Consider the following 18,633-nt stretch of genomic DNA (forward strand, 5'->3'; position numbering starts at 1 on the left):
GCATGTCTTGTCTATTGCTTTGAAGCATCAATTTCGTGAAAAATGTGGGTTAACAACTTGTTGAAAGCAAAACTACTTTATTTTACGAGCACAAAACATCATCTAAAAAGCGTATTCTAATGAAAGGCTCGTCATCTCTTTAATATCCCGCTTGACGCGCAAAAGTGGGCTTAATTAGCACTCGCTTAGAGCACTCTCATGAAACTTTGTGTCAATTGTGGTTTTCGAAAATGTTGGTCACGACTTAGCCCCATATATAGGCGTGTTGAAGAGGCAATAAATAAGCAAATAGCAGTTTCTAAAAGGTTTTTTCCTATCAAAATCGTCGGTCATTATTTGGCGAAACTTTCCTCGCCCATCAAATCAAGATTTGACATGAGAAGAAATGATTTTCGTGTTTTTTTACGCTGAAAGGTGATTGATTGATACGATATTAGATACTCAATTTAAAGAGTGTAAAGTGTGTCACGAATTGGGACTAGACCCTATATGGTAGACAGTGTCTCCATTCTTCGACAAGCGGAAAAACTTGCTGTAACCCCATTGTCTTTATTAAAAGAGAATCGACAAAAAGTGCGTTAGAAAATTGAATTTTTAATCAAAGCCATTCGACCGTTACTTAAATTGACCTCTAGATCAAAATCAAGGAATGTTCCCACGATGATGGTGTCAAAAAATAAAAGAAATGACTGTCCCTTTTATATTACTTCACACAAAGGATGACCGGTTTAGCAAATTGATTGAGTAATTGAATATGATGAATATTTTACACCTACGAGAAAGGAGAACGCTTTTAATGTATGCAAATTGTTCAGGTAAACTCACTCAGATTCGGTTTCAATAAAATTCACCTACTTGTGGCGCATTTATGCAAATAAAAACACTTTTTAATTTATTGTCTACTTTCATTGTTGTTTGACTAATTCAAATTTCGCCCCCAACTTTTTTTCTAATTACAAATTTAAAATAATTATCAAATGTATTAAATAATAAATACATATAATATATCATCATAAGAAAATACATTTTTTTTTTAATTAACGATTAAAATAATAAGAAGTATCACATATTATCGCTAATTATGTAACCAACAATACATGGCCGTAATGACAACAACCTGTTTTGCCGACATGTCGCAAATAACCAAACTCCAAGTTTTGAAATTATACAAAGATTTATTAAGATACGGCCAAAATCTGAAATTTACTGACAAAGACTATTTCTGCAAGCGAATTCGTCGTGAATTCCGCAAAAATCGCGACCTCGCAGACGAATCGGCCATCAGTTTCAACTTTGAGGTTAGCTCACTCTTTGCACTTACAAAAATCACTTTTTATATGTTTTAGAAAGGAATAGTGCTGCTTGTACGACGTGCCGTCCAATGATTAACCGAGCTCGTCTCATTTTTAGTATAGTTAGATTCAAACATATCGATTATTCAAAGGTGCCCCAACTCGTTGAAAGTGAGTTGGAGGAGCAACATGTAAGGGGCTCCGGCCCTGGAGGACAAGCTACCAATAAAACATCGAATTGTGTCGTGCTTAAACATATTCCGACAGGTATTAGTAACTTTGGGTTAGTGGGGACTGTAATGGGGTTTCTAGGGGTTGTCATCAAGTGTCACGAAACCAGATCTTTGGAACAAAACAGAAAAAAAGCACGGCAGTATTTAGTCACAAAACTTGATAATTTGTTAAATGGGGATCAAAGTGTTGAGGCACAAATGAAGGAAATTGAAAAAAAGAACAAATTAAATAAAGAGAGAAAAAGGGAGAAATTGAATCAATTGAAAGCCGAGTGGAAAAAACGTGAAAATATAGAGTAACTGTTATTTTTTATGAGGTAATTTGCTTGCGAAATAAACTAAAAGGGGAAGGAGAATTTTCTTACTAAGCTCCACCTACTTGTCCCCGCCCCGATTGAAAATAATTTCTCGTATAGACAACTTTATTTGTGTTACATTCTAACAAAATAGGCCACTATTGGACAATTTTTTATCACTTTAATATTTGGACTCTAGTTACTTAAAATTAACGGTGTCTAAATTCATCGCCATGGCGGCCCCTTTTGCCGCATCTCCCCCCGTAGTAAACACCAAAGGCAATCTGTAGAGACTCAACACTTCGTTTTGTAGCACTTTATTCCTGGACAATCCCGACCCATTCCCGACAATCCTCGTTATGTTAGCATTTTGGAGGACATCCCTAGGCATCATACTATGTAAATTGACAAGAAGGCCGTTGCATAACGCCCGGAAGACCTTCCCCAACTCGAGATTCCCGATATTTATGTTTGTGACTGAGGCGGTGACATTAGGGGCGTGTCTTTCGCCAAGACAAGTGGGGGAAATTTTCAAATCTGAAACGCTATTCTCCTCCAAACCCAAACTAATAACCTTCTCCCATACTTTAGCTGAAAAGAATGAGAGTTAGCGGTTATAATTATTTTAACCAAGAAAAAATACATTGTGGTACCGAGAATCCCAAAGTCATAGTCCATTGTTGGACCATTTTAACGAAAGTCGCTAAGGAGTTGCCCCCATTTAGGGAGGCGGCAACAGCCAGATACTTGTTCTTGAAGTAGGGGATATACTCGACGGTTGATACCGACGGGGGCCCTGTGGTTGGTTTGTAGTCTTCGGCAACGAAGGCGATCTGTGCCGAAGTTGATATGTTTAAAACCGCATCTTTATTTGTCTCGATGGTGGACAAAACTGAGCACTGCAAGTCCCCAAGGGCAATTCCAATTGGGGTCCCCTTGGGAATACTGTGCCAGTTATCCGCCAAACGTCCCGCTGTCTCCCCGCTCGTTTTGATTTCCGGGAGGAGAGGTGTCGGGAACCCCGCTTGTTTTAAAATCTCCTCGTTCCAGCGATGATGCACGCAATCGAAGTACCCCCAACTCGCCGCATTCTGATCCGACATTACGGGTTTGGAGAGGTTACAAAGCATAGCAACGGCGAAATCCTGGATCGTCCCGCAGCGGTTATACCGTTTTAGTTTCTCTGGTCTGGAATTTACGATTGCGTGATGTGGTTGTAAAAAGTGTTTACTTACTTATTTTTGGACATCCAGAAGATGGTGGCTATGCCGAAGCCGGTGTAGACCTTCAAGTGGGATTGGGGGACGGGGAGGGAGGACAGGAAGGAAGTGTCGCAACGGCTGTCCTGCCAAGTGTAGAGGGCGGAGACCTGGTCTTGGACAACGTCGTAGCGCACCAAATTGTTGTCTTTCTCCACTCGTTCCCAGGATTTATCCTGGTTCCAGAACATGACTCCGTGCATTTGCCCACATATCCCGATTTTCGTTATCTAAAGAGGGATTAAACAGTATAACTCTACCGGTAGACTTCAAAAGAACAGCTCATGTCGAGCGTATCAACACTAAACAGTCATTAAAAAATTTCAATAAAATATAGGGTGTGTCAGAACTCGCGCCCCAGAGAAAAATTTCAAGTAAGACAAGATACCAGATACCGAAAAAGATACTTGGAAATTACAGCTGTTAAAAGAAAAAAATTAATTGACGAAAGTGGAAGGATTGTAAAATTGCGGAATGTTTACGATGTAGATTCAAGAATCCAAAGGATTATAGTTTATCATCAAATAAATGAAATTACTCGGTTTTCAGGTTTTGTGCAATATTTAAAATACAAAAATCGGGGAAAAAAAATCATGAAGACAGATCATCATACACCTACAAGAAAAAATAAAATAAATCAAAAACATTATATCTAAAAACATATGCAAGGTCTGAGAAAAGAGAAGAAATAGATGTAATAGAAATGGGTGGCAAATCCACCAAAATAGTACAGAAAATAATTTAAAAATATTAGTAAAAATAAAACAAATCTAAACGAAACAGAAAAGTAAAATAAAAAGTAACAAACATAAAAAATATAATAATAGTGTAAAAATATAATAAAAAATAAGCAAGAATAGACATACCGCAAAAAACAAGAATTAATTGGAAATAAAATAAATAAAAACGAAAAAAGTAAAAAGTTAGAAACAGCGTAAAGACGAAATTATAAAACTACAAATTCAGAATAGAAAGTAAAAAAATAACAATAAAAGATAGAAACATCAATAAGTTTTTGATAAGTGAAAGAAATAACGTTGAAATAGGGAAAATGTATATTAAGTTTGTTCAAAAAATTGAATCTTATTATAAAATATACAGGTGGGTGTCAGAACTCACGCCCCAGAGAAAAATTTCAAGTAAGATAAGATACAGGAACATGGCAAAAATGTTTAAAAAATTCTGTTAAAAAATTTTGCCATTTATTTTTTGACATTTGACATTTTTTTATGTCTATTTAATATGAGATATTGATGATCTTGTATATGTTTTTTTTGTAATTATTTAGTAAAGGTGCAAAAATTTTGCCAATAAAAGTCACAAATAACATTAAATAGAGTTACAATTTAGGATACAGTTTCCTCTTCTAATAGCATGTAGTAAAAAAATTTGGAATTTTTTTTTCCAACAAAAATAAATACGAGTCAAAGTGCAAAATTTAAATTCTCATAACTTGGAAATTTTTCTAGATAGAATTTTTTAAAGATTTTTTCCATATTCCTGGTATTTTACTTTACAGGGCATTTTTCTCTGGGGCGCGAGTTCTGGCGCACCCTATATATTTTTTTTTTGTAATTATTTGGTAAAGGTGCAAAAATTTTGCCAATAAAAGTCACAAATAACATTAAATAGAGTTACAAGTTACAGCTTCCTCTTCTAATAGCATGTAGTAAAAAATTTGGAAAATTTGGAAAAAAAAAATTTCCAATAAAAATAAATAGTCAAAGTGCAAAATTTAAATTCTCATAACTTGGAAATTTTTCTAGATAGAATTTTTTAACGATTTTTTCCATATTCCTGGTATTGTACTTTACAGGGCATTTTTCTCTGGCGCGCGAGTTCTGGCGCACCTGTATGTTTTTTTTTTAATTATTTAGTATAGGTGCAAAAATTTTGCCAATAAAAGTCACAAATAACATTAAATAGAGTTACAATTTAGGATACAGCTTCCTCTTCTAATAGCCTGTAGTAAAAAAAAATTGAATTTTTTTTCCAACAAAAATAAATAGTCAAAGTGCAAGATAAATAATATAAGTTCGAAATTTTTCTAGACAGAATTTTTTGAACATTTTTTCCGTGTTTCTGGTATCGTACCTTACATTTTTCTTTGGGGCGCGAGTTCTGGCGCAGCCTGTATTTAAAGTGTCATGTGTATTTTCGCACGAGCAAAGTTTTTTGGTCGAAATTGAAGGTGAGTGTGGCCTTCCCTGAACTAATGATAATATTTATGTGGAATTGCCGGCAATGCCATGATAAGGCAAGGTCAACTCACCTGCTGTAGCAGATTTTTCTGTAATTTGGCTACACATGTGTTAAGGGCGGAAATGATTTTCGGTACGTCTTGTTTGTTTCCGTCGATGCCTTGGTCACTGGGGACATTAGATTGAGTTTCCTTTCCGATTTGAGCAACGATTTCGTTGTTTTCGGGGTTGAAAACGCACACTTTGACCGAAGTGGTGCCGATGTCGATGCCTAGGACGTACCCCGGGCCGGCCATCGCGCTCACTGTATAATTAAATTTTATCAGATGCGAAATAGTAGATTAAGATAAAGTTAAGTTCGTGGTTTAATATATACCCAAGCGAATGTAAACACATACTGACTGAGTGAATTGAACTATGTTAAACATAACACGATTAATGTTTGTGTTGTACTCAAAATATTATTTTATCAGTTTATTAAATTCACGAAATCGCTACATTGGACGATCTACAGATAGAAAACTTGACCTCTAGAGAAGTTTTAATTAGGATATACGTACCGTACCAGTCTTCAGCCGGCGTCCCCACGACTATTATTAAAACAAACGCCCATTCATAATGGTAGCATTATTCTATTGTACCAAGTGCCAAATATTATTTTTATCGTTGGAGAAATCACCACGAAGAGATTTTGATTCGTTGGCTGGATAAAACGGCAGTCGACTATTGATTACCCACACAACTTGCGTCATTTTCATCGTGACTCTATTCACGTACGAAATAGAACCACTCTCAGTCATAATTAAGTAACAATAATAACTTAAGTTCACTAATTGTTACGAGACATCTATTGTTCCTTGAACGAACTAATTCCGACTTATCAATAAATTTTTTTCCATGTAAACGTACATGATAAATGAGTTTAAACAAACCCACGCTCACTTGTTCCAATTAATTTTTGTATTTTGAGAGGACATTGTTTTTGACCCGTACTGTACTCGATATTTTGGGGGTCTGATAAAGTAATATTTATTATTATAAAAAATTCCAAATTCCTCGATTAAATAGTTTCCATATTTTTTATCTACGAGTATATTTATCTATCAGAGCGTAAATATAACAACTTTTATTAACCGGTGGATCGGTGGCATGGTGATAAACTTCTGACGAACAGTCAGGAACTGGTTCTTGAGTACTTACAACAGGGATAATAAAACAGATTTGCAAATTGATAATGGAAAAGTCAATATTTGCACCAGCTGTTTGGAAATACGACTAAAATTTTAATAAACTAGTCAGGATTCGATAATGTTTTGAATCTTTATGCTAGCTCATATCTAAAGGGATAAAATTATAGATGTTAATGCAAAACTATAAATAAATAATGATAAGTTTGAATTTAGTCTTGATGAGAAAGAAACTTACTACTTCTAAAAAAAATGGCAGATCGATAAAATAAGAATATATCTATACACAAACTTTTCAGATTATATAAAAAGTAAAAAGGATTAAATAATAATATGTATGATATTACGCAAATCAACAAATATTTTTGAATATGTATATCTTTTTTTTCAAAAATTTGAAAAAAATGTGTACTGACAATAATGAAATAAACATTTTTAGCATCCATTTGTGTAAGGTGAATAATAAAAGTTCTAATGGTTATAAAATACACCGACAAAAAAAACTATAAAAAACAAGTATGAAAGCAACCAGTAATACAGCCGTGTTTTTACATTTTAATACATACAATCTAATTAAAAGAATAAGCATTTAGTTATTTAGTAATTAAAATGTGTTTTAGAATAAATTGTCTACAATACAAATTGTTAGTTTTTTTGGTAATGTTTTTGGTGCAGGTGCCTGCGTTGTCGACGGCGCGTTGACGTGGCGCTTGCGCGTTGCGGTTGTCGTTCATTTTGTGCGCCATTTTGTCGTTGGTCGTGTGCGTTGACGCCGGGTGTTGAAAAAGTTCATTTCTCAGTTGAATCAGCGTGAAAAATCTGTAAAAATGGTCGACACAATTGAAATGAGTTTAGACGAGATAATAAAATCCAAGCCCCGGCGGGGAGGCCGTCGCGGAGGTCGCGGCGGCGGCACTACCCGTGGGGGTGGCGCGCCAAGACGCGGCACATTCCGAAGAGCCGGCGGCGTCCAAAGGGGCCGAGGACGCGGAGGAATAACGCGCCAGTACACCCGGGTAATTGTTTATAACTATGTTTATACTTAAGCTGCCCCGTGATGGAAGCGGCTAGCGTGCATCCAGCCGGAGAGCCGGAATTTACCCCCATCCATGTTTGTTTAGGGAGATGTGAACAGTGCTTGGAAGCACGATCTGTTCGAGGGCTACGGCCCGCGTAAAGTGGCCGCGGCTCGGGCCGTTGTGCAGTCCAATATTGGCCCCACAAAGCTCATGGTGGGCAATTTAGACTTTGGAGTCTCCGACTCCGACATTCAGGAATTGTTCGCCGAATTCGGGCCGTTGAAAAGCGCCTCGGTGCATTACGATCGGTCGGGCCGGTCGCTTGGCACCGCTGATGTGATTTTCGAAAGGCGCAGTGACGCCATTAAGGCCATGAAGCAGTACAACGGAGTGCCCCTCGATGGCCGTGCGATGAACATACAAATCATCACGTCCGAGATTCCCTCACCGGTTAGGAGACCCACGGGAGAGAGAAAGTTCCAAACCAGAAGAGGGGCTCCTGCCAAGGGACGACCTAACAGAGGTACAATTAAATGACCAGCGGCGGCGACGCCTCCAACAACCGGATTTTTCAACTAAACAAATGTTTCTTTGCCAGGTCGTGGGGGAGGACGAAGTTTCAGAAATCAAAAGAAACAACCAACGGCTGAAGAACTCGACGCTGAATTAGACGCCTACACCAAGGAAATGAAATAAAAATAAGTGCTATTAATATCAGAGACGCTCAACGCGCCACTTTTTGTGAATTGTGTTTAGTTTTTTTCGTATTCTTATTTTGTATTTTGATTGTAACATCAAGCCTTACATTTTATAAAAAAAAATAATCACTAGAGTACGAGTATTACGTATGCGGTTCGTTTTTTCCACTAAACCTAGTGTTAGGCTGTTTTTTTCTTGTTAATGTAAATTGTATTGATAGGAATAAATAAAACTTAAGTGTGGCTACGATTTCATTAAAAAATTATCTATTTATGTATAAAACTACATTTTAAATTATATCAGTCAAAGTATCACACAACATTAAAAGAACAAGTTTTTATTGAGCAAATTAATCGTTCTTTTCTTGGTCAGCTTTTGACTTTGTTTGTCTCATCAATTCCATAAAATAAGTACTGATGTATTCACTCCATTTTCTAATTGCCCCATTATGTTCCATTCCTGGGAAAAGGAGCAAAAAAGTCACCAAAACATATGACAAAAACAAATTATTAAAAGTACATCCAATCCAAGCGAGTGCACTCAACGTAATTGTAATCAATAAGAAGTACTAAAAGAAAATAATTAACAAATTACAACACAAGTACAATGAAAGTACCATTTTTCTGTTGGTGCTCTTCATTTTATAAAACCGAGCCCAAGACAACTCTAATCTAGCTTTATACAAAATAACGTTAGTGCAAAACTCCTCGTACTCCTGTTCTTTTCGTGCCGTCCACATCTCTGGCTTGAACATAGAGCCACCAATTGACGGAATCAAATAATCAAAAATGGTCAACACTAAACCAAAAACTGAAAATACTGTCAAAATACTCGGTTCTAACAACCATAAAAACGTAAAAAGGATTGTGCTTCCTGAAACAACAATAAGAGACTTTGACACTAAAATGGGGCTGCTTTACCGCCAATAATCGCTGTGGGGTGCCATTGTTTCTCCCAAACAAACACTCTTTTAGCCTCCAGGATGATCTCCCTCCAATTCTCTAACCCATGTTTCAACTTCCGGATTTGAGCCTCCTGTAACATACACAAAGCATTACATAAGCCCCCAACCCCGGATTTGGTACCATAATTGAGGGATAGGTAAACTTGTACTCTCGCGTTTCATAAGGGGGCTCTGTCTCGAAGCTATGTGTGTATTTATTCTCGCTGGGAGAATCGCCAGCCTTTAAGAGGAGAGGACATTGGGGGGGCTATATTTTACCGAGATTGCGTTACCTGATCTGCCATTTTGGTTAATTTTGTCGATTCATCAAAATAATACAACGGAATTTGACTGACGTTTCAATTTCGCAACGCTTTTGTTTTATTGTTCTGACGCGACCACTAGATCACAAGTCGTTACATTTGGGACCAAAATAAACCTCTGATTGTCATGACGTCATAACATGGCCGAAATTGTTTTGATTTTTAAAAATTTCAACGAAATTTTTCAAATAAAACGATTAATAAAATTTTACATTTGTAAGATGTAAACGAATTGTTTACTGACGTCACGAGCATAGAATCGAAATTTGCTTGGTAAATTATGTCGAGAAAGTAAAATTGACACTTTATTAGCAAACTTGCGCTAATTACGCGTAATTTGGCTTTTTTTGCCAAATTTATTAGGTACCAAAAACGATTTATTATTTTATTAACGGTTAAAGTTCGTTTAATGAAGTGTTCGCTAGAGGGCGCTTTAGAAACCAGAAATTCTTTAATTATTAATTTTAGCTCTATTTAGCCATTTTTATCAAAATTTGACACGCGGTCAAGAATGTATTTATCACAAAATCCTAATTTTGCATAAAATTTAACAATTTGGGCAGTAAAAAAATTGTATGTTTCAACTATTGCAACTGAGCTGCCGCTAGGTGTCGCTCCTAAAAATTAAAACGTTTTTTTGTTTCATTTTAAACGATTTTTTGAACCATTCTGTTACCTTTTTATTGTGGAAAGTGTTTTTATGGTACAAAGGGGCAAAAAATTATTTTTTTCTGGGTTTTATTTGTTATTTCTTCCGTGCCGGGTCCCTGGGTCCGAGATTAAACGCATGTGATTGGTGGTAAAATTCAAATTTCGTTGTTCATCTGTTTTCTCTAGAACGCCAAGTTTGATGTTTCTTATCACAATTGTCAGGTTGTTTTAGCTTAGTGAAATCGTCAATTTAATCGATTTCTTGTGATATTTTTAATTAAAGGCAACTGCTGGAGTGGTGAGTCGTTGTATTTCGGGTCGAGGCGTTGTTTCTAAGCCGTTTTATCCGTTTTCAGATGTCAAACAATGTGGAGAATCTTTCGCCCCAGATCATTCGTCGGGTGGTCAAAGAAATGGAAGATCTAGTCTCAAATCCTCCCGAAGGGATCAAAGTTCTAATAAATGACGAAGATGTGACCGACATTCAAGCGTACATTGACGGTCCTGCAGGTTAGTGGCCCCTGTGTGCTGGAAATGGCATGCAAGTTTCTTGTTGCAGGAACGCCTTATATGGGGGGTGTTTTCAAGGTGAAACTTACTCTGGGCAAGGGTTTCCCACAAGAGCCACCTAAAGCCTTCTTTCTGACGAAAATTTTCCACCCAAATGTGGCCGCTAATGGCGAGATTTGTGTCAATACGTTAAAAAAGGACTGGAAGTCAGATCTCGGAATTAAACACATATTACTGGTAGGTTTCCCTGTTTTAGAATGTTTGTGTGGTTATAAAGAGTTTTCAGACCATCAAATGCCTCCTCATCGTGCCCAACGCCGAATCGGCTCTCAATGAAGAAGCCGGGAAACTCCTCCTTGAACAATATGAAGATTACTCACAACGGGCCAAAATGATGACGGAAATTCACGCTCAGGTGAGTCTTGACTAAAATGAAGTGGTTAAACTATAATGCTGGTTTTTAGCCCCCAAAAATTTCCAAAGGATGCAGTGGAGAGGGCCCCCTGGCTAAGAAACACGCCAGTGATAAGAGTAAACTAACAGCCGAAAAAAAGAAGATACTTAAAGACAAGAAACGGACGTTGAAACGTTTATGAAAACAGTTACTGCCATTCTTGTTTATTTCTTTGTTTTAACTTTTTTTTAATTTTTAAATTATATTTTTGAGTATGCAAGAATGATTTATTAATTTATGTGTGCTACAATTTTGTTGAGACCGTTTGATTTTGTATTATTTTGAATGTAGTGCATGCACAAAGTGCAATTTATTCATGGTTCCAATCAAAAAATAAATGTCAGGCTCAGCTCGTTGTTCACCAGTCAATTATTAAATGTCTGCAAAAAATATTAAAAAACAAACCGGGTTTATTGCCGGCCTCAACATCAAACGTAGCTGAGCCTTAGAATGTATTTGTGGTAGAGAATTGTGAATTATTTATTAATAAAAACTGAAAATCAAATGAATCTTTTACTAAATACAACCAAATCCACATAGTTGAAACATATAATTCGCTTTTATAAAAATGTATTTTTCTATTTTGTCTGCAGAAAGCTTATTTCGATATCAAAACCGATGCTTTAATGAGCCTTTTCAACATCAATTCGGGTGCTGAAATAGACTAGTACAATTTACTTTCTAGAAGTTGGTGATGGTGATTTTCAGCGACGTTTTGAGCGATTTTTCGCGTTCTTTCGTATACTGTTTTTCTATTTTGCGTCTTTAACGATTCTATTAATGAACTCCTTCGAGTGCGTTAACAGCCTCAAGTATTTTATGTTTTTAATGTTGGTGACAATGCTGTTGAAAGTAAAATTGCTTTCAATATGCTTACTATAGTAAACTATAGTTTCCCAAATTTCCGGTGGCGAACATAAAAAAATCTTTTCCAGATTATACACTTGCAAATGTCAGCTCGAGTTGAATTTTCCTTGTCACCAACTGACGCAAAAATTTTCGAAATCTATTTATTGTTCTAAAAACATAAAACGCACAAAATAGAAAAACAATACTTACCTTAAAAAACTCCTTTACAAAAAAATTCAAGCAATCGTTTGTTACTTAACTCGCCGCTACGCAGCTCGTATCTTCAAACTCTTGCTTGAATGCAATTCTTATTTTAGCAATTTTTTTCTTCGGAAAAAGTTTAATGTAAGGCTTTTTTATTATTATGTCGTGATCTAACAAAACCATCCTTTAAAATTTTTTTCTCTGTAGTTTTTTTTTTCAGTTGTGAAACAACATAAAGCTTATGGAATTATTAGAAATGTCAACTCAAAACATACCAAAATTTTTGAGGTATTCACTTCAAGATCTTGATAAGTTGGTAATGACTTTCGGGATTAGAGATCAAGGCTTTTTAAATAATATAATAAGATACCAGATACTGTTTGAAAGTAAATTTTTACTCCAGTGACGTCAGTTGACACGTAGGACTGACCAGTCACATATCAAAAATTTATTTTATTTCTTGGCACAAACTTGATTCTGATTGGTCCCTTGCACCTAAGCACCAAATCTGTAATCATGACCACATTTATTGGCTTATCCACAGCTTCCAACATAAAATTCCCCAAAATACCACACAACACAGCTTTCAACTCCAACATTGCAAATTTCTGACCAATACAATTCCTCGGACCAGTGCTAAAAGGCAAATATGCGAAAGGATGCCTCTTTTGACAGTTCTCAGGAAGAAAGCGGTCAGGATCAAATTTCTCAGGATCGGGATAAATCTCAGGATTGTGGTGCAAATCGTAGATGTGTATGTGAGCCATTGAGCCTTTTGGAATAAGATAACCAGAAGCTGTGGTCAAATCTTCAGTTAACAAACGCGAAATAAAAGGGACACTCGGAAAAATCCGGAGCGATTCTTTGATACATCGTTCCATAAGATTGAGTTGTTTGAGGTCACTGTAAGAGGGAGTTTGAGTTGGGTCATTGAGGACTGATTTGAGTTCGGCATAAAGATCGTCTTGAATATCTGGATGGTTGGCCAAAAGAAGGAGAGTATAGCAGATCGAAATTGAGGTCGTATCGTGGCCCTACAATCCTCAAAATTATTCAAAAAAAAAGACCTCAAATATTTGAGTAAAAACCTCGAACATGAAAGTATCAACCTCCTCGGCTATGCCTTCGTCATCGATCTCCGCCCCATGGCTTTTAGCCAATAGTAACAAATCCAACATTGCCATCCTCTTGCCCCGCCCACCGCTTTCAAACATCCTTTTCTTTTGTTCGATTACATTTCTCGAAAAGTCATGCAAAATCTTGATACTTTGCTTGGTCACGTGACCAAGTCTTGTTAAATTGAAGAAAACAGTCGGGTTGTATAGCCAAGGCCTAGCCAGTCTGTAAGTCAAAGCGTAGCCAAAAACGTGGATAGCATTCTTGTAGTCATCACAATTTTTCGGAGATGCATCCAATTTAACCCCCATTGAAGTTTCTTAAATAATTTTTGATTAAGTCAGTTGGACGACTTGTGGGCGTGTCCTCGTGGCCACGCCCACATGTTCTTCTCAGAATCTAGTAACCTGCGATTGACAGAAGGGTGAACTGCGTTATAGCTGGGATAACATCGATTGGTGGGTCATTTTCGATCACTTGGACCAGTTTAAGTGTCTCTTCGTTGAAAATGGGGACAAACTCTTGCAAAATATTGAAATGGAAAGCCGGTGTTAGGATTTTTCGACGTGTTTGCCATTTGGTACCACTGCTGGTTAGTAAACCGGTACCCAGCCAACAATGCAAAAAATCATAGATGGCGCTTTTATCGTTGTGTTTGCTATTTGATAACACCAACTAAAAAATACGATGATTTTACGTTTTATTTTTTATTTTTTTACCTCGATATCGTCTGGATGTAAAAGATTGACAGCACCATAAGTCAAAGTCCATTCTTTATATATCGGGTAGTACCGACGACATAATTCCCGATCGAGTTTAAATAGTTCTTCAGGAGATGCAAGGAATTGGAAAATGTTACCTATAATTGGGTACCCAGGAGGTCCTGGTACTTTATTTAAGAAAGAAAAAGAGCGAGAAAAGTTTTGGTACCACCATATATAAATAATAATAAAGAGCACCACAATAAATATTAAGAGAAGCACTGTTTGTATCATTATGACTGAATTGAGGTTGCATGATTCAGACTCAAGGTTAATTCTTCTCTTGCATAAATTAATATTATTAAATTTTATTCGAGATAATTTCAAACACATTAAAAATTTCCATTTGGAAGAGATCACGACACAAACAAATTACTCATTGATAACAAAATGACTGTCATCTTTTAATCTGAACATCTGGGCACAAATTTGACCTTGACGCTGTCTTTAGGACGTAGTACTAAATCCGAAATGAAGGCCATATCTTTGGGAGTATCGACTGGTTCAAGGATAAATTTTTTCAGAATTCCACAAAGGACTGTTTTCATTTCCAACATAGCAAACTTTTGTCCTAAAAAATGAGTATGAAAATTTTGATTGGTGTCCTTAGGTCGTACAGTTGGAGACAAAATACTTTGGTCGTCAATGTCACTTGTGACATTAAATTGTAAAGCATGCTTTAGGACTGTTAACCTTATTTTTAGCTACTGTCAATCATAGTTGACAAGTTGTATGTACTAGAGTTCCTATATTAGAAATATAGGAAATATAGGAACTCTAGTATGTACATATTTTTGATATGAAAAATATAATAGCTGTCATTAATTTGAAATTGTCATTCATTTTAACGTTAAAGCTTGAATTAGATTAAAGTGTCAAAAAAGTGACGACCAAAGTATTTTGGTATTTTACCTATGCAATTTCTGGATCCTGCACTGAACGGAATATATGCAAAAGGATGCCTCTTTTGAACATTCTCTGGAAGAAATCGATCAGGATCAAACTTCTCAGGTTCAGGAAAAACATTGGGATTATGATGCATGTCGTAAATCTGTAAATTGATCATACAATCCTTCGGGATTGTGTACCCCGTCTTCGTCTGGATTTCACTCCCTGAGACTCGGGAGATGAAGGGGACGCTGGGGTACAACCTCAAACTTTCCTTAATCACTCTCTCCATAAACTTTAGCTCTTGAAGTTTGGCATAAGACGAAGGTTCCTCATCTAGAACCTCCTCCATTTCTTTCAAGATTTCCTCTTGTACTTCTCGATGATTTGCCAAAAGCATCAAAGTGTAGCAAATGGACATAGAAGTCGTGTCGTGACCCTCAAACATGAAAGTATCGACTTCCTCTCGAATTCCCTCGTCGTCGATGTTTGCTCCTTCAGATTTGTATTTAAGGAGGAGGTCAAGCATTGCCAAACGCTTTCGGGAGGAGTAGGAAGAGGAGGAGAAGTGTTTTTTGCGTTCGGCGATCACGTTATTGGAGAAAGAGTGGAGGGATTTGAGGAGTTTTCGCTCTTTGCGGGCTTGGGGGGTGAGAGAGTAGATGATATCGTTGTAGATCCAGGGGCGAGGGACACGGTAGGTAAGGAGTTCACCGATTTTGTAAACGGCGCTTTTGTAGCTGTTTTTGTCGTTGTCGGAATAGTTGAGTTTGATTCCCATTGCGGTTTCTAAAATAGAATGTCGAAATGAGTTTTGCACATCAAAAAAACTAACACCGAAGATAACTAAGTTTACCAAAATTTACTTATTTTGATGTTGCCAATGAGCAGGTTTGAGATTATTTCAATTTCTTTTGTTTCTTAACGCAATTTTTTTGGTTTAGAAAATTTTTGGTTCACTTTATAATAAAATAGTTTTTCGTTTAGAATAAAAATGTAATTCTATGTTGACGAATTCACAGACGTACCTCCAATTGACAACAAAGTAAATTGGGTGATTGGTACCACCACATCAATAAACGGCTTATGACACTCCTTTTCCAAATCTTCAATCAATTTTTTCGTCTCTTCGTTGAAGATTTGGATAAACTCTTGCAAAATATTGAAATGGAAAGCCGGTGTTAGGATTTTTCTCCGACTTTGCCATTTTGAACCAGCACTGGTCAAAAGACCAGTCCCCAACCAAGAGTGCAAAAAGTGATAAAGAAAACTCTTGGTATTTTGTTTAGTGTCGGTTAAAACCAATTCAACATCTTCGGGATTGAGAAGATTGACGGCTCCGGTACCGCAGGCGTCGAGCATGTAGATGGGGTAGTACTTGAGGCCCCGTTCGCGCTCAGCGAGGAACATTTGTTCTAAAAAATTAATTATTTGTTGTTTAATTCGGGAAAAAAGTACCTGGGGTTCGCATAATGTCGAATAAATTCCCAATAATGGGATAGGCCGGGGGTTGAGGAATTGGGGCCAGGCATTCCCAAAATCGTCCTTTTTTTCTCAAAGAACTCACAAGGATTACCAGCAAAACCAAACACAAAAGAACTGGTGTCAGGAACATCGTGATTGAGTGTAGGCTAGACCACTCTTTCACGGGATTATATACAAACTTATCTTGTTGATAACGCAATTCAATAAAACAAATAAGCGTGACTAGGTAAATTTTCAATCGATTTTTATAATTAGGGTCAAAAGTACAAAAACAAATAGTCTTATTTCAAAAATTTACTGTACTCGGGGATTAAACCTAACTTTGATCCCTTCCTTGGTCCTGAGTACTATATCAACAACCAGGACTATAGTCGCAGGAATATCGATCGGTTCAAGAGTAAAGTTTGCCAAAATGCCACAAATGGCTGCTTTAAGTTCCAACATGGCGAATTTTTTCCCGATACAATTCCTAGGACCAGCACTAAACGGTAAGTAGGCAAAAGGATGCCTCTTTTGACAGTTCTCAGGCAAGAAACGGTCAGGATCAAACTTCTCAGGATCAGGATAAATGCTAGGGTTGTGGTGCAAATCATAGATGTGTAAATTGACAATCGAGCCTTTGGCCAATTTGTGGCCACTATGAGTAACTAAATCCTCGCCCAGCTTCCTCGAAATGAAGTGAACACTTGGGTACAACCTCAGTACTTCTTTTACACATCGTTCCAGGTACTTCATCTCTTGTAAATTTTGGTAAGTGGGTTTTGTCTTAATGTCGCCCAAAATTTCACGCATTTCGTCCACGATTTTGTCCTAAATTTATTCATTTAGAAGGGAAATTAATCAATGGAACTGTGGAACTCACTTGAACTTCTTTATGTCCTGCCAGGACCATTAGGGCAAATCCTAGGGCCGCAGCAGTGGTGTCGTGCCCTTCAAACATAAAAGTATCGACTTCTTCACGAATCCCTTCGTCATCAATCAAGCCTTCTTTGTTTTTTGCTGTTAACAGAAGATCCAACATGGCGAGTCGCCTTTTTCCAGTGTAGACCTCATCTGTTTCTGGTACTACAATTTCTTTGAAATGCTCCTGTCGTTCGGCAATCACACTTTTCGTAAATCGGTGCAAACGTCTTGTAACTTTTTTTTCAAGATAATAACGCGGATTGAAGACGTAAATACATTTAGAAATCAACCAACATCTCAATAGACGATACAAGAGAAATTCTCCCATATCCATTATCGACTGCTTGTAAACTGTCTCTTTTCTGGTGGTAAACCTAAGTTTAGTCCCCATTGCGGTTTCTACAAGCCAATAGCATTACAAGTGTTGTGCAAGTCTCGTAGCCCTAGTACCTGCTATAGTTTTCAGGGTAAATTGTGCTATATGTGCGTTGACATTGACAAACGGCTTGTAGCATTCCTCTTTCAAAACTTCGACAAGCTTATCAGTTTCTTCGTTAAAGATAGCAACAAACTGTTGCAAGATACTGAAATGGAATGCTGGGGTTAAGATTTTTCGTCGCGTTTGCCATTTAAGTCCTGAAAAATAATAACAAAGTTCAAGGTTATCATATCAAGTGAGTCATTTGTTATACCAGTGCTTGTTAAAAGTCCGGTACCCAACCAGTCATGTAGGAGATTATAGATCGCCGATTTTTCCATATGGGTTGTGTTGGATAAAACCAGCTAAAATCAAAATTTTTGATTTTTGGTTTAAAGAATTTTGGTTTACCTCGCAGTCCTCAGGGCTGAGAATGTTGGCGGCGGCCAAATGAGCGGCATTTAGCTTGTAGATGGGATAGTAGAGGCGGCCCCATTCTCGCAATTGTTTGAAGATGTTTTCTGGAAGAAAAAAATTTTTGGGGGAGTTTTGTAAGTTTAGTGGTTGTTACCTGCACTGGTGTACAGTGGGAGGATATTCCCTGAAATGATGTCATTTACTGGAGGTCCAGGAAGATTGTTGAGTGAGATGAGGCTGTAAATATGCTGTTTTATTGTTTTGTAACAATAAAACAAGTAGAATAGAAGGAAGACAGCAACGGCTGTTAGCACTGTTGTCAAAACAAGCATTTTTGTTTGACTGATCTTAATTAAGAAAAGAGCTGATATTTATTTATCAATAATTCGTTACTCAACTACCTAAAAATAATTTGTTATGTCGTCTTTGACAACGCAGAATACCGATTGTAAGAGTTGTTGTTGGAATTCTGTTTTGGTTTGATTGGGAAATGTTCGAGAATGTCTTACTAAATGCAAGATTAAA

At 37.0% G+C, this 18,633-nt stretch overlaps 8 protein-coding genes across 10 annotated transcripts; 3 read left to right on the top strand and 5 right to left on the bottom strand.

Moving 5' to 3' along the window:
* Window positions 1–1,155: 1,155 nt before the first annotated feature.
* Window positions 1,156–1,875, top strand: LOC123015401 (mitochondrial translation release factor in rescue). Its single transcript, XM_044415094.1, has 3 exons — window positions 1,156–1,298; window positions 1,347–1,559; window positions 1,605–1,875. Exons 2-3 carry the CDS (start codon window positions 1,382–1,384, stop codon window positions 1,823–1,825), a joined length of 399 nt encoding a protein of 132 aa, XP_044271029.1. The 5' UTR covers window positions 1,156–1,298; window positions 1,347–1,381; the 3' UTR covers window positions 1,826–1,875.
* A 58-nt stretch (window positions 1,876–1,933) lies between these two features.
* On the bottom strand, window positions 1,934–6,078 carry LOC123013302 (sedoheptulokinase-like). 2 transcript variants are annotated; one of them, XM_044411754.1, is made up of 5 exons: window positions 5,842–6,078; window positions 5,353–5,585; window positions 3,057–3,310; window positions 2,465–3,009; window positions 1,934–2,412 (listed from the first exon to the last, which is right to left on the bottom strand). In XM_044411754.1, the coding sequence occupies exons 2-5, from the start codon at window positions 5,575–5,577 to the stop codon at window positions 2,021–2,023; spliced, it is 1,416 nt and encodes a 471-aa protein (XP_044267689.1). In that variant the 5' UTR covers window positions 5,578–5,585; window positions 5,842–6,078; the 3' UTR covers window positions 1,934–2,020. The 2 variants fall into 2 exon arrangements, with proteins under 2 accessions (XP_044267689.1, XP_044267681.1); XM_044411746.1 differs by lacking the exon at window positions 5,842–6,078 and adding an exon at window positions 5,658–5,775.
* A 1,106-nt stretch (window positions 6,079–7,184) lies between these two features.
* On the top strand, window positions 7,185–8,428 carry LOC123008231 (THO complex subunit 4). Its single transcript, XM_044403938.1, has 3 exons — window positions 7,185–7,484; window positions 7,590–8,010; window positions 8,086–8,428. Exons 1-3 carry the CDS (start codon window positions 7,296–7,298, stop codon window positions 8,181–8,183), a joined length of 708 nt encoding a protein of 235 aa, XP_044259873.1. The 5' UTR covers window positions 7,185–7,295; the 3' UTR covers window positions 8,184–8,428.
* A 2-nt stretch (window positions 8,429–8,430) lies between these two features.
* Window positions 8,431–9,857, bottom strand: LOC123008236 (ADP-ribosylation factor-like protein 6-interacting protein 1). 2 transcript variants are annotated; one of them, XM_044403951.1, is made up of 5 exons: window positions 9,423–9,857; window positions 9,272–9,370; window positions 9,107–9,221; window positions 8,803–9,059; window positions 8,431–8,754 (listed from the first exon to the last, which is right to left on the bottom strand). In XM_044403951.1, the coding sequence occupies exons 1-5, from the start codon at window positions 9,432–9,434 to the stop codon at window positions 8,536–8,538; spliced, it is 702 nt and encodes a 233-aa protein (XP_044259886.1). In that variant the 5' UTR covers window positions 9,435–9,857; the 3' UTR covers window positions 8,431–8,535. The 2 variants fall into 2 exon arrangements, with proteins under 2 accessions (XP_044259886.1, XP_044259896.1); XM_044403961.1 differs by lacking the exon at window positions 9,272–9,370 and having other exon boundaries at window positions 9,423–9,852.
* Window positions 9,858–10,199: 342 nt separating this feature from the next.
* LOC123008243 (ubiquitin-conjugating enzyme E2 S) lies at window positions 10,200–11,572 on the top strand. Its single transcript, XM_044403977.1, has 5 exons — window positions 10,200–10,401; window positions 10,460–10,613; window positions 10,663–10,850; window positions 10,900–11,028; window positions 11,078–11,572. Exons 2-5 carry the CDS (start codon window positions 10,460–10,462, stop codon window positions 11,207–11,209), a joined length of 603 nt encoding a protein of 200 aa, XP_044259912.1. The 5' UTR covers window positions 10,200–10,401; the 3' UTR covers window positions 11,210–11,572.
* Window positions 11,573–12,494: 922 nt separating this feature from the next.
* Window positions 12,495–14,330, bottom strand: LOC123015982 (cytochrome P450 4C1-like). The gene is made up of 4 exons (XM_044416123.1): window positions 13,956–14,330; window positions 13,644–13,911; window positions 13,209–13,555; window positions 12,495–13,154 (listed from the first exon to the last, which is right to left on the bottom strand). The coding sequence occupies exons 1-4, from the start codon at window positions 14,328–14,330 to the stop codon at window positions 12,561–12,563; spliced, it is 1,584 nt and encodes a 527-aa protein (XP_044272058.1). The 3' UTR covers window positions 12,495–12,560.
* Window positions 14,269–16,603, bottom strand: LOC123015984 (cytochrome P450 4C1-like). Its single transcript, XM_044416125.1, has 4 exons — window positions 16,344–16,603; window positions 15,914–16,300; window positions 14,910–15,674; window positions 14,269–14,568 (listed from the first exon to the last, which is right to left on the bottom strand). The coding sequence occupies exons 1-4, from the start codon at window positions 16,498–16,500 to the stop codon at window positions 14,402–14,404; spliced, it is 1,476 nt and encodes a 491-aa protein (XP_044272060.1). The 5' UTR covers window positions 16,501–16,603; the 3' UTR covers window positions 14,269–14,401.
* LOC123015983 (cytochrome P450 4C1-like) lies at window positions 16,590–18,532 on the bottom strand. The gene is made up of 6 exons (XM_044416124.1): window positions 18,263–18,532; window positions 18,103–18,212; window positions 17,966–18,056; window positions 17,724–17,909; window positions 17,233–17,672; window positions 16,590–17,180 (listed from the first exon to the last, which is right to left on the bottom strand). The coding sequence occupies exons 1-6, from the start codon at window positions 18,438–18,440 to the stop codon at window positions 16,665–16,667; spliced, it is 1,521 nt and encodes a 506-aa protein (XP_044272059.1). The 5' UTR covers window positions 18,441–18,532; the 3' UTR covers window positions 16,590–16,664.
* Window positions 18,533–18,633: the final 101 nt, after the last annotated feature.

Source organism: Tribolium madens, unplaced genomic scaffold, assembly GCF_015345945.1.
Source record: "Tribolium madens isolate multiple individuals breed KSU strain unplaced genomic scaffold, Tmad_KSU_1.1 Scaffold_19;HRSCAF=116;Tcas5.2_LG9, whole genome shotgun sequence".
Taxonomy (NCBI): Eukaryota; Metazoa; Arthropoda; class Insecta; order Coleoptera; family Tenebrionidae; genus Tribolium; species Tribolium madens.

What these genes read in the sequence shown, in the direction of transcription:
- LOC123015401 (XM_044415094.1), top strand. Translation starts at nt 1,382, where the DNA reads ATGATTAACCGAGCTCGTCTCATTTTTAGTATAGTTAGATTCAAACAT. An exon ending in GCTTAAACATATTCCGACAG is followed by an intron (nt 1,560 to 1,604) that starts GTATTAGTAACT and finishes TGGGGTTTCTAG; the next exon opens with GGGTTGTCATCAAGTGTCAC.
- LOC123008231 (XM_044403938.1), top strand. Translation starts at nt 7,296, where the DNA reads ATGGTCGACACAATTGAAATGAGTTTAGACGAGATAATAAAATCCAAG. An exon ending in TAACGCGCCAGTACACCCGG is followed by an intron (nt 7,485 to 7,589) that starts GTAATTGTTTAT and finishes ATGTTTGTTTAG; the next exon opens with GGAGATGTGAACAGTGCTTG. An exon ending in CAAGGGACGACCTAACAGAG is followed by an intron (nt 8,011 to 8,085) that starts GTACAATTAAAT and finishes TTTCTTTGCCAG; the next exon opens with GTCGTGGGGGAGGACGAAGT.
- LOC123013302 (XM_044411746.1), bottom strand. Translation starts at nt 5,709, where the DNA reads ATGTTTAACATAGTTCAATTCACTCAGTCAGTATGTGTTTACATTCGC. An exon ending in TTCTGGATGTCCAAAAATAA is followed by an intron (nt 3,010 to 3,056) that starts GTAAGTAAACAC and finishes CGTAAATTCCAG; the next exon opens with ACCAGAGAAACTAAAACGGT. An exon ending in GGGATTCTCGGTACCACAAT is followed by an intron (nt 2,413 to 2,464) that starts GTATTTTTTCTT and finishes CATTCTTTTCAG; the next exon opens with CTAAAGTATGGGAGAAGGTT.
- LOC123015983 (XM_044416124.1), bottom strand. Translation starts at nt 18,440, where the DNA reads ATGCTTGTTTTGACAACAGTGCTAACAGCCGTTGCTGTCTTCCTTCTA. An exon ending in CCCACTGTACACCAGTGCAG is followed by an intron (nt 18,213 to 18,262) that starts GTAACAACCACT and finishes TTTTTCTTCCAG; the next exon opens with AAAACATCTTCAAACAATTG. An exon ending in CGGACTTTTAACAAGCACTG is followed by an intron (nt 17,910 to 17,965) that starts GTATAACAAATG and finishes ATTATTTTTCAG; the next exon opens with GACTTAAATGGCAAACGCGA.
- LOC123008243 (XM_044403977.1), top strand. Translation starts at nt 10,460, where the DNA reads ATGTCAAACAATGTGGAGAATCTTTCGCCCCAGATCATTCGTCGGGTG. An exon ending in GTACATTGACGGTCCTGCAG is followed by an intron (nt 10,614 to 10,662) that starts GTTAGTGGCCCC and finishes TTCTTGTTGCAG; the next exon opens with GAACGCCTTATATGGGGGGT. An exon ending in GAATTAAACACATATTACTG is followed by an intron (nt 10,851 to 10,899) that starts GTAGGTTTCCCT and finishes AAGAGTTTTCAG; the next exon opens with ACCATCAAATGCCTCCTCAT.
- LOC123015984 (XM_044416125.1), bottom strand. Translation starts at nt 16,500, where the DNA reads ATGTTCCTGACACCAGTTCTTTTGTGTTTGGTTTTGCTGGTAATCCTT. An exon ending in CGACATTATGCGAACCCCAG is followed by an intron (nt 16,301 to 16,343) that starts GTACTTTTTTCC and finishes TTAATTTTTTAG; the next exon opens with AACAAATGTTCCTCGCTGAG. An exon ending in AGGATCCAGAAATTGCATAG is followed by an intron (nt 14,569 to 14,909) that starts GTAAAATACCAA and finishes CTCATTTTTTAG; the next exon opens with GACAAAAGTTTGCTATGTTG.
- LOC123008236 (XM_044403951.1), bottom strand. An exon ending in CCCCACAGCGATTATTGGCG is followed by an intron (nt 9,060 to 9,106) that starts GTAAAGCAGCCC and finishes TTGTTGTTTCAG; the next exon opens with GAAGCACAATCCTTTTTACG. An exon ending in AGAGCACCAACAGAAAAATG is followed by an intron (nt 8,755 to 8,802) that starts GTACTTTCATTG and finishes ATTTTCTTTTAG; the next exon opens with TACTTCTTATTGATTACAAT.
- LOC123015982 (XM_044416123.1), bottom strand. Translation starts at nt 14,330, where the DNA reads ATGTGTTTGAAATTATCTCGAATAAAATTTAATAATATTAATTTATGC. An exon ending in TACATCCAGACGATATCGAG is followed by an intron (nt 13,912 to 13,955) that starts GTAAAAAAATAA and finishes CGTATTTTTTAG; the next exon opens with TTGGTGTTATCAAATAGCAA. An exon ending in TTGATACTTTCATGTTCGAG is followed by an intron (nt 13,155 to 13,208) that starts GTTTTTACTCAA and finishes TGAGGATTGTAG; the next exon opens with GGCCACGATACGACCTCAAT.